The sequence below is a fragment of the Glycine soja genome, chromosome 11 (genome assembly GCF_004193775.1).
Source record: "Glycine soja cultivar W05 chromosome 11, ASM419377v2, whole genome shotgun sequence".
NCBI lineage: Eukaryota > Viridiplantae > Streptophyta > Magnoliopsida > Fabales > Fabaceae > Glycine > Glycine soja.
Genome location: NC_041012.1, coordinates 35,550,276 through 35,562,763, shown reverse-complemented (window position 1 = coordinate 35,562,763; position 12,488 = coordinate 35,550,276). Strand labels below are relative to the sequence as shown.

Sequence of the window (12,488 nt, the reverse complement as noted above, 5' to 3'; positions counted from 1 at the left end):
GGAATTTTTTTCATTGCAGATTTCTTTCTACTCAAACACTTTAATCAAGTAAATATTTTTACCTAACTCTAATACATACACCTTTGCCATTGAAAGGGAAAATTTTGATAACTTGTACCTTACTTTGTTAACTAGCAGTTTCAGAAAAACATCCTAGGATGACAAAATGCTACCATATAAGAGTCCAACATAATAGAACTGATGGACATACATGGTTTCCAAATTGCAAGGTACACTTTACAGCAATTCCCAAACAACAAGTTCACCAATCAAACATCCACTAGTTCTTCCAACATTCACACCATTCATTTTCTCAAGCTCAACCTACTCAAATGCAAAGCAAGTGCATCTCTCACCCTCACAGCACTCTCATCCCCCACTCCATCAAAAGCAGGAAGCTCCTCTTCCTTTTCCTTCTCCTTTTCCACGCACCACTTACTCACCCCTTCATCCGGCATTGCCTCATTGAACTTGACAACAAAATTATGCAACAAGCAACAAGCAACAACCACAAACGGCAAATGCTCAACACACTCTTGCTTCCACTTCCTCGAAGCCGCAAGAAGCCGCCACCTGGCACGAAGCCTCCCGAACGCATCCCCAACCAACTCCATCGCATTCCCATGGACGCAATTGAACGCTCTCTCAGCGGAACCAAAACTATCTTCCTCATTCACTCTGTTATAAGGCGTCAAAAGCCAAGGCAAAAGGGGAAAACAAGAATCGCCCAGAATATACTGAGGAATCAAACAACCTTCGCTGAGATTATAACTAGGCCCATTCAACAATTCCTTGGATTGCTCCACCTCACGATAAAGCTTACTCTCACGTAAAAAAATTTCGGGTTTCATTGTACTTGGCCACCCTGCTGAGACATCCAGGAACCTTCCTTCGGAATCCACCAATGCTTGAACTATTAAAGCTCCATTTTCACCCAATAATGAATCGTCGATTTTGAACCTAGTGAACCCTAAAACCCCGAAACAGTTGGGGAGGGAGCTGAAGCCGAACCCCACCACAACCCTCTCAGAGTCGGTGCGGAGCTCGAAGAGGTGGCCGAGGTTGTCGGCGAGGGCCTTGCAGACGGCGAAGAAGGCGCGGCAGGCGTCCGGCGGGGAGATGGCGAAGCGGCGGGAGACGGCGGGGTAGGGGGCGGCGTGGGCGAGGCGGAAGAGGGCGGCGGCGAGGACGCAGTCGGGGGCCATGTGGGGGAAGGAGGGGGCGAGGGAGGGGGAGAGGAGGTGGAGGAGATGGGAGAAGGAGGGTTTGGACATGCGGAAGGCGTGGAGCCATAGGGAATCGGAGACGGAGCGGAAGCGGCGGAACCAGGAGTCGCTGTGCGGCGGAGAGAGAGGCGGCGAGGGAGAGTGGGAGATGATGGATGAGATTAGGGATTCGAGACGGAGGGATTGGGAAGGTAGGAGAACGAGGTCGTTTTGGGAGAGGAAGGACTGTACTGCATGTGTTACTCGCGAAATCAAAGCGGCGACGTTTTGGTTTTGATTTTGGTTTTGGTTTTGATTTACATTGTGATTGTGGGGTTTCTTCTTGGGCTTGCGCTTTTTGGCCATGCCGGAGGAGCCAAGGAGGTGTGGTGTGCTGATTTCTTCACAAACACTTTGTCATGTGATTTAAGGTGGATCCTTAACTTGTAACTATTAGATTTATTAATAAAATATTAAACTGTATCAAAAATCTTTTATAATTATTTTCAGTGACTACAAAGGTGGCCCATCTTATATTCGGATCCGTTATATATGTAGATGGGTTTATTAATGTAGACCTACTTATTAGAAGGTGTATAATAGTAACCAGCTTCTTTCCTTCGGAAAAAAAAAAAAAGCAATCCGCGTTCTTTTATTTGGACAAAAAAAACTACTCTTTTGTTTAAACTTACATAAATTAAAGGATAATTATATATTTTTACTATTTTTTTAAATAAAAGTAAATCATAATTCTTTTTTCTCTTCCTAAGTTGTCTTCCATCATATACTTCACTCTCGTCTATGGAGGTATAAGAAAACTTAACATTGTTAAACTTACACCTCGAATCACCCTTCATGGTCCTCACTTGCTTCATACTCCTTCCACCTCTTCAAGAACGCAAATTCATTTGTCAACGATAGAAGGCAGAGGAAGGCGACGAAGGCCAAGTCGTGGTTGCCGCAAAGAAACACAACTTCTATTGCGAGTACTAGGTAAGTAAGACAATGAGGAAACCAATGAGGTAGTGAGTGTTGTGGCCTTAGTCGTAGTAGTCGACAAGGAAGATTATGGTTGCGATTTTAAATTCGAATTAGTCAAAGTTGCATTCAAGGTTTGTCACGAAGTCATGGATGTCGTCTATACATATAACTAACCTAGGGTTTGGGGGCTTGGTGTGTGTGTGTGTGGAACAAACGATAACAATGTATGTGTTTGTTGCATACAAAAGGAAAATGTCAACTCATTGTCTGATGGATCAGACAATAGTAGACGGATGTTGAAGTTTGTCGCATTTAAGATTAAGTTAAAAATGCTTTGTGTGTTTGATTCTTTGTACAAGAAATTATGAACATTCTTCATAAGATTCGTCGAAGAGTAAAAGAAAAGGAGAAAATTCAATGCATACAATTATCTCTTACATCAAAAGGGACACCCAAAAGCAGAAGACAATGTACTTTTCATAGCACAAAAAATTATCTATTTTTTGACACCGAATTTGAAGTGCTCTTCAAGAAAGATAAACAGAGTATTTTATTAGTCTTATGTGACTAGCTAGTGACAAAGATTAATTGTTGTATTTAATACTCCAATGGGCATTTCCTTCTTAAGACGATCATTATACAAAAAAAGAAGGTTATTTAGACATTAAAGTTAATTATTCAGCAAACCTATAAAAACAAGAAGATTTGAAGGGCTCAAGTTATGAATTCTGAAGGAACACATCATTTAAGCATTCAAACTCCAGTATCGATATTTTCTAAGTTGTAAAAAGTTTTTAAAACATTTTGAGTATCCTGAGAGGAAAAAAAAACTAGGAGTTATAGTTTGTATATCCGTCTATAAGACGTTAGGTTAGTTTGTTAACATCCAACCTTAAACAAATCTGGTGATTTGTGTAGAGCAAAAAATGGTGTGGTAGGAACAATACTTTAGACATTAGACTGGACAGGCTAGTTGAAATACTACATGGGTAATACCAAAAATGGCTAGCGAAAACAATACTTGTATCTTTAAAGAAGATATTGAAACTCGATGGATTGTCAAAAACTAAACATAGTCTTAGTAAAAGAAACAAATCAATATAAATATTTGTGTTATTGTGCTTTATATGTCTTTTTGTTTTCATCTAACCTTGAATTTTGAATTTTGTTTTCATAAGTGTTTTGTGAAAAATTGATGTCAAAGTTATCGCCTATTATTTTCTTCGTCAAACTTTATTTTAGAAAAAAAAACATTTTAGATGAAAGAGTGCCTTGAGAAAAGCTTGCAAAAAAAATTATAATCACAATTCAACATTATTTCTTAAGATTTTTGTCCATATAAAGAGTAACTTTAAAAAAGAATTACTCTCCATTATCACCATTTGTTTTCCTTTAATCAAATTGTTAAAGATGAGTTACTTGTTAGATTAAAAGAAAATGAAGGATGAAGATGGAGAATAATTTTTTAAAAGTTACTTATAAAGTAGTTTGTGCCCCCCCCCCCCCCCTCTCTCTCTCTTTCTCTCTCCCCTATAGGATTAAAAGTTATTTAATAATCACATTACTACTTTAAAATATCAATGACTATATCTTTTAAGGTTAACATACGAGTATGTACATACACTACAATCAGTATTAGTGACAAGTCATTGCTTACAACTTCACATTCCATACTTGACATTGTTTGTGGGGATAAATAGATTAATTCATGGTGAAATTGAAGATCGAGGGAATATGGATCGGGGTGCTAGAGGTGGAACTTGAGACAAGGATGATACCTATGTTAAGGGAAGAGATTTCTTGCCAAGCAATCAATTTGCAACCCTAACTCTATAATATGTGCTAGCAAGGTTCTCAAGGATGGTGATGGTCAACACAATTTGACCCAATTAGGTATCAAGAATAACACCAAGATTCTCGCCACTCATATATGTGTCAAACAAGGCGAAGCTATTAAACAAGAAATCATGGTAGAAGAAGAATGTTTTCACAAACTTGCTAGGCTCAAGTAAGCCTTTTTAATTTTTTTGTACTATATAAATTTTGCTTACTAGGTTTTCTTGGTTCAGTTCAACTTGATGAACCCAACCACTCAATCTAAATCAACTAAATTGGTTCAAGTTTTTCTTTGATTGAGTTTGACATAAACCAAGATCTAGTCGATTGACAAGATTGGATCTCTAGTCATTTAGATTTGACAAGATTTGATCTCTATTGATTTAGATCTGACAAAATTTTATCTTTAGTGGTTTAAATCTGATAAAACTTGATCTCTATTGGTTTAGATCTAACAAAGTTTAATCTTTGTTTTTTGGGCATAGGGTTTATGCTTCACAACCCAATCCCCTAAACACTTTATCTAATTGTTCAATTTTTTAAATATTTTTTAATTATTTCTTTTGCTTTGTTATTCCTTTTTTTTTCTTTTAAATTTTTCTGATAAGATCTAAACTTAGATTTAAAATAATCTTAAATTTTGATTTTGGATTAGATTCAGATTGTTGGATTTTTTTGAAGATTTTTTATATTTTTTATTATATATGTTGGACTCAATAAACCCAAATATTGAACCAACTTATCCTTGATCAAATTTGTTTGATTTGGGTTGATGGAAAAGTTTATCAAAACCAATCCAAACTAAAACAGGGTAAATTTGGTTAATTCAATTTTCATTCTCCTTTTAAATTGAATAAAATCAACCTATGAACATTCCTATAATCCTTTTTTATTTTTCATTTTTGATAGTGATTAAATACCATGTATTTCAATTTGAGTAAATTCATTAAATAGATAGAACCTATTTTATTCATTCGCAAAATTAAATTTTAAATCCTAATTAAAAAGCAATAGACTCCTTACAAATTTGTCTCATAACTTATTGGCTAAATTGCAATTTTGGTTTCCTTTAATGTTTGATCCATGATTTCTGTCCCTTTATTTTTTTTTTCGATTTTAGTCCTTACATTGAAAAAAATCACAAATTTGGTTCAATCATCAATTTTGCATACTTTTATTTATTTTACTTTTACATTTTAATCAATTAAATCTTTTATCAATGATATCTTAAATGAATATGTTAGATTTAGGGTTCAAATGGAACAAAATAAAAGAGATAAAACATATGCAAATTGGATGATTAAACCAAAATTGTGGATTTTCTAAAATGTGAGAACTAAAATTGAAAAATAAATAAATACATGAGTGGACCAAATTCACAGATCAAGAATTATAAGAAAGTCAAATTTATAATTTAACCTAACTTATTTTACTCATTTGTAAAACTAAAATCTAAGGCTAGGGGTTTACTAGAATTTTTTAAACTTAAAAGTTACTTTAAAGTTAATGGTTAGTAAGAACTTTTCTTTAAGCTCAAAAAAAATTATTCAAATGAGAGTAGTTGTTTTGACCTCAAGCTAGTATTGTCAAGGTCATCGCATCCAAACTATTGTTTGCTTTGATGCTCGTGGATCATCATGATTATATCTTTAAAAGGAATCTGTGGGTAAAGGAAGAATGATTTTTATAAACTATCCTTGACCTTGATTCCTAAGTGTTGTGTACAAAAACACCCCCGCGATTGAAGTTAAGGAGTAATAGTGGCCTACACTCTCCTTCTAATTGAAGTTAAGGGGTAATAGTGGCCTACACTCTCCTTCTAATGTCAATGTTCTTTCTTTAAGTTTTTTAGTATAGTTAGTGTCAATGCATCCTAGGTATTATTTATTTTGTCATGATATCATGATTTTGTTCTTAAAAGACGCCTTAGTTAATTAAGAGAGAAGGACATTTATAAATTACTTTGACCTCCACTCATCAACAATGTATGACTTTTATAAATTAGAATAATAATAAAACATAAATAAGAGTGCGAGAAAGGAACATGTTAAATCTACAATATTGTGTGAATTTGATTCTAAATTATTTAAATTGATAATATTTATTTTATCAATATTAAGTATAGATGTGTTATATAACAATTTATACAATAATATTTTCTGACTCTATTTTTGTCCATCACATTGTGCACATCCATCATATAACTTATTACATCTGATTTTATAATCTTGATTGGAAAGGTGTCACGTTAACTTACACACAATAACTCCTAACTCATCAGCAAGTAGCATAGGAAAAAGTCTCCGTGGGTATGACAGCAAAACGGAACAGTATGTATCAGAAACTGCAGCAATTTTTGCAAGATGAAAGAAACTGCACAGATGTTGCGTTGTCTAAGACAGATTCCAAGCCCTATCCTTATCTTATCAACAATGGGAGCACTAATCACAAAAATAATAAAAGGTTTTATTTTAGTTGTCGTGTGTCGCACACAATGCCACCAAATTTCAATTTTTGCATTTTATTTTTAGTCTACAGTGTACGCGCACATGACACACGACACCCACAAGTATGAGAAAACAAAAGAAAACAAATTTCCCATTCTATTGAGCTGAAAACAAACGAAACCTCATCCATGGCTTCTCTTCTCCGTTGCAACGGAGTCTTCCTCTCCCCCTTACCTCCCCAACCCAGACGCGACCCCATCCTTCCCAAATTCTTTCTCCCCCAATCCCCAAATCCTAAACCGTCACGCCTCCTGACGGTGCGCGCGGAGGTGAAAGAGACCTCCTCCGCCGCCGCCACCACCACCACCACCACTTCCTCCGACGACAAGATCCGCGAAATCCTCCGCAACCGCGACTACGACAAGAAATTCGGGTTCAGCGTGGACATCGAGTCTTTGACAATCCCAAAAGGGCTCTCGAAAGAAACCATCCGTCTGATCTCGTCCCTGAAAGAGGAGCCCCAGTGGATGCTCGAATTCCGCCTCAAGGCCTTCGAGAAATTCCTGTCCATGAAGGAACCCACCTGGTCTGATAACACTTACCCCCCCATCGACTTCCAGAACATCTGCTACTACTCCGCTCCCAAGAATAAACCCTCACTCCAATCCCTCGACGACGCCGACCCCGAGCTTCTCCGCTACTTCGACAAGCTCGGTGTCCCTCTCAACGAGCAGAAGCGCCTCGCTAACGTCGCCGTTGACGCTGTCCTCGACAGCGTCTCCATCGCCACCACTCACCGCAAAACCCTAGAAAAAGCCGGCGTCATTTTCTGCTCCATCTCCGAGGCCATTAAGGAGTATCCTGATTTGGTGAGAAAGCATTTGGGAAGAGTTGTCCCCTCCGACGACAACTACTACGCCGCGTTGAACGCCGCCGTCTTCAGCGACGGGTCGTTTTGCTACATTCCGAAGGACACCAAGTGTCCTATGCAGATTTCGACTTACTTCAGAATCAACGCGTTGGAGACAGGGCAGTTTGAGAGGACTTTGATTGTCGCCGATGATCGGAGCTCTGTGGAGTATCTGGAAGGGTGCACTGCGCCTTCCTATGACCGGAATCAGCTCCATGCCGCGGTGGTGGAGTTGTATTGCGGCGAGGGGGCGGAGATTAAGTACTCCACGGTGCAGAATTGGTACGCTGGGGATGAAGAAGGGAAGGGTGGGGTTTACAATTTCGTGACGAAGAGAGGGCTGTGTGCTGGTGCCGGGTCGAAGATATCGTGGACGCAGGTGGAGACGGGTTCGGCGATCACGTGGAAGTACCCGAGCGTTGTGTTGGAGGGAGATGGCAGTGTGGGGGAGTTTTATTCTGTGGCTTTGACGAATAACTATCAACAGGCCGATACAGGGACGAAGATGATACACAAAGGGAAGAACACAAGGAGTAGGATTATATCAAAGGGGATATCGGTGGGGCATTCCAGGAACTGTTATAGAGGGCTGGTTCAGGTTCTGTCCAAGGCCGAGAATGCCCGAAACTCCTCGCAGTGTGACTCTATGCTCATTGGTGACAATGCAGCTGCAAATACCTATCCTTACATTCAGGTACTATGTTTTTTACTTTTCTTGTGTGCTTTGTTTATCTTGCTGAAATCATTCTAGCTAGGTTATTTTCACATTGTGTGATCTATATAGCTGACTTTACCTTGGGGGGCCTATAAGGCTGTTGTTTGACAAACAAAGATAGAGAATATGAAGGTGGGAATGCAACCCTTGTTTCCATAAGCTAAAATCAGCTTATGAATAAGTTAATCTATAGAAGCTCTCATAAATTAGCTTATCTAAAAGATGACTTTTAACCTATGCATAAGCTAATTTTAGCTTATGGAGAAGCTCATTTCATTTTTTTTCTTCTCCTAGAAGTGTTTGTGAAGAAGTTTTTCTTAGGATAGGATTTGGCCTGGTAGCTTTAATGGTATCTACTGTTGTTGGTTGAAACATCAAAGAGGAGGAGGTCATCAATATTATGGAGTTATTCTTTGTCTTTTCAAAAGCATTCTTGTGCAATTTCCCTACCTGACTTAACCCCTTTACTCCCCATTTTCTTTTTTCTGTATTTTCTCCCTGCTTCACTGTCCCTAATGTCCAGAAAATTTCCATGATAGATACTTTTGTCTTGCTCATAAAATTGCAATTATTTTGCAGGTGAAAAATCCAACAGCAAGAATCGAACATGAAGCTAGTACGTCCAAAATTGGTGAAGATCAATTGTTTTATTTTCAGCAAAGGGGAATAGACTATGAAAAAGCAATGGCTGCTATGATCTCTGGATTTTGCCGTGATGTCTTTAATGAGCTTCCTGATGAATTTGGTTCTGAGGTGAACCAACTCATGAGCTTGAAGCTTGAGGGATCAGTAGGTTAAACTTAAACAGCTTGTTAAGCATATCATTATATGGAATTTGCTCAGGCCATTTGTTCCTGAAATTGTCAAAGTCCTTATAGGTAGTGTATTCGGAAGGATGTGTATATGTTTGTATATAGATGCTGTCTTCAACTGCACCCTGCAAAAGTGGCCTGAAACATAGCCAGTTTTGAACCTTAATAAATGATCATTGCAATCCTATAATGTTGTTTGTGAATTCACTCTGATTTTATTTTCATGTATCCATATAATTAGATTGCATTCTTTGATTCAGTTAGTTCTGGAAAAGTAATTGTTTATTTCTAAAGCGCTCTCAGGAAGCTAACAGAAATAAGTGATTACTGTATTTCTCCAAAATGAGCTAAGCCAAATATATACATATCCTTATTGTCCTTCTACCTCTCTATTTTACTAAAAATGTATATCTTGTTGTGATACTGCTTAAGGCCTGATAATTTGATTGAGTTGATTCTGCGAGTAACTAATTAACTCCCCCTATTATATCAGGCACAACTTGTAAATAACTTGATGGCCTAAACGATATATCAAATAACGTGTAATTATGACATTTTAACAAGTCTGTTGTAAATTATAGTCCTAATTTTTAGCCTTGTCAATTGTCATTCTCTTAGAAGCATAAGATGCATCTACACTTCTAAGTCTGATGGTTTATGTAATAAATTTGTTGAGATTGCTTTATCCTTTTCTTTTTTGAGAGGAGAGATTGCTTTATCTTATCCTGCATATTTTGGCGATACTGATTTTTATAGAATAAAGCAGCCTTCAAAGTCAACTCTTCTATGTAGATATTGAAAATATATGGTTCCCTTTAGTTTTAGAAATCATTTTTTATTTTATTTTCTAAAATATGTCTTCATTTTTTAAGTTTTACTATAGCATTTTAGAAACATGTTTGCTTGCTATTATTTCTTTTTTTCAAAATAATTATCGTGAACTACATATGACAATTCACACCCCACCTTCCATCTAACAGAAGCCATTGATAAGATTTTCTTTCATTCAACACTATACATGTCCTTAACCTAATGGAACGGTTAGCGTGGGCTACCCGGCCCAATGAGGTAGTTACTCCACCCAATTTAACCCATTTTAACATGGGTAATTCTCATGATAACAAAAATACTTAATACGTGCCCACGGCACGGTCATCTAGATATAAAGTTTGTGTTGGGTATTCTTTTATTGCTTGTTTATTTTTTAAAAGAAACTTTAAAATAAAGAACATATTTTATTTAATTATAAAATTAATGTTATTAAATATATTACTAAAAGACAAGAGTTCAGTTTAAAATTTATGTTACCAACAAAGTACAGTGCTAAATTATTCGCATCTTTAATAAGACGAGCATAATTTCAACTCTAAAAAGAAACAATCCTAGGAAAAAAAACAACACATTCAGCTCTGACACAGACCAAATTGCAAGTCCTCATAAGCAAAAAAGAAAAAAGAAAACCACAACGATTAGTTTAAGGCATAATAATCCTAATCGACATTGGCTTAGAGCAATTTATTTTGCCTGTAAAAATGCCTGCAACGTTCAGAGATCACGGGGAGTGGACGGAACGTATGAGAATAATGCTACTTTTGATGTTATTTTATGTTTGTTATAAATGAGAACTTTGATGTTTGACCTATTGTGTAGAGAGGAACATTTGAAAATAATTTATAGAAATTCTCTATAAGCGAAAGAAAAAAAAATGTGGTCTCACTTGAATGAGTGGCTCAATTTTTGGCCATGAAGGAAGGAAATTAAGTAAAAAACCCTAGATCAAGTTAGGTCACACATGATTCCAATAGTGTATTGTTCAGCATGATGCTAGCATGAACACGGTCATACACTAATTACATATTCATTTACCAAATCATTTTTCATATGAAACACTTCTCTTTGTTGAACCCATGTACATAATTAACTGTCACTACTAAAATGTGCCTTTGAGATGTAGTTTTGAATGTGGATCCTTCAATTTAGGAGTATAAACGGTTTTGGTTAAAGGCAGCTACTCTGAAGAATACACTCCCAAGATATCCTGGACTGGACCACCTACACATGGAGGAAAAGTACAGTTATTATCATACAAGAATTTATGGTGTTACAACTGCAAGTACCAAATAATAATCTAAGAATCCACAATGATATAATATAGTAAATGAAAAGTTTTACACTGATAGCATATTGATCATTAAACTCTTATATTTTATTTGAATATTTATTATTGTCTTAGTTTAATCTAATTATTGTCAAATAGAAAGATTTAATTTTTATTTTGGTGACATTCCTTGCTTGAGATTTTTATTTATAAATAATAAAAAAAATCTTACTTATTTCCTGTCTCCACCTTTATATAAGCAATTTTAAGCCCAACCATGTGTATCTGTAATTCTGTATCCTTAAGAAAAAAGGAACAAGATTCTTCTGGATCAGAAAAAGTGCAGGATGTAGAGTTTTATAAAAGATTACTTCTAGTGTTGTTCTCTTGATTCTTTCTTTTTTTAAGTGTAGGAACTAGGAAGGTGTAGAGCTACCAAGAATCCAGAATTAGAACTTAAGTTATTACTTTAGGGGCCCAACACAACACAAACATAGTTACCAGCTACTTCCTTTATCTTTTTTCCTCACTTCACGTGGTTTTCTACTTTTCCTATCTTCCCCTTTCATTGGCAAAATGTGAGGTGTGGGTTGGGTCCATTGAAAAATTATCTGCCAAGTACTCTCTCCTTTCTTTTTGCCTCCGCTAAATATTTATAAAAATTTAATAAAAAAAGAGAGGAAGGAATTTGAGAAAGCGTTGGCGTCCACTAATCACTAACGTGTTGCCAATGTGAACAAAGAATGTAAAATTTGCTTATAAAAAAAAGTGCGGAAATTTTGTTACTTTTTATTAGAATTTAGAATCATGTGTAATGTTTGTTAAATACTAATTTTTGTATGTGCGGGTAATTCTATCTTTTTATTCAAATTCTTATATTTTGTCATAATATAAAGTTATTTTCTAGTTGTATTAGTTTGCTTGTTATTCTACCTTGTTCTCTTCTGCTACATTGTTTTTGTCTTTGTTTTTATTTATTTTATCTGCCTTGCCATCTGTCTGTCACAATGGCTTCGTTGTGAACATATTTCATTATTCTTTTTACATTCATTAGTGTCTTAAAACTTATTTTAGAATAACCCGCACACAATTTCGTTTATTAGTTGAAATAGGACTGCAACTGTTTAATACTAATACTAATCTTTTCAATTTAATGATGGTTGATGCTTTAATAATTCAATTATCTAGTAGCCTTCTTATACTATACTATATTTACTACAAATGTGACAAATTGTGTGTCTCTAGATAATGTAATAGACATATTTTTGTCTGAAAATCATACCGAAATTAGATGAGAACCATGTGAAATCATTATTGCTAATTAAATTGAATGGGAAAAAGAACAATCGTACACTTTTAATTGAAAGGCTAACTTATGTTGTTGTCGTTTCCCATGATCATGAAGCTGGTCAATTAATTGTTAATTCATTAACACATAGGAATATAGAATGGGACCCGATAAAAAGAAATAAAAAAAAATATTG

General features: G+C 36.0%; 2 protein-coding genes across 2 annotated transcripts; one reads left to right on the top strand and one right to left on the bottom strand.

Moving 5' to 3' along the window:
* Positions 1-305: 305 nt before the first annotated feature.
* On the bottom strand, positions 306-1,571 carry LOC114373243 (protein ALP1-like). Its single transcript, XM_028330754.1, has one exon. The coding sequence runs from the start codon at positions 1,569-1,571 to the stop codon at positions 306-308; it is 1,266 nt and encodes a 421-aa protein (XP_028186555.1).
* A 4,996-nt stretch (positions 1,572-6,567) lies between these two features.
* LOC114374591 (UPF0051 protein ABCI8, chloroplastic-like) lies at positions 6,568-9,113 on the top strand. The gene is made up of 2 exons (XM_028332250.1): positions 6,568-8,073; positions 8,674-9,113. The coding sequence occupies exons 1-2, from the start codon at positions 6,658-6,660 to the stop codon at positions 8,890-8,892; spliced, it is 1,635 nt and encodes a 544-aa protein (XP_028188051.1). The 5' UTR covers positions 6,568-6,657; the 3' UTR covers positions 8,893-9,113.
* Positions 9,114-12,488: the final 3,375 nt, after the last annotated feature.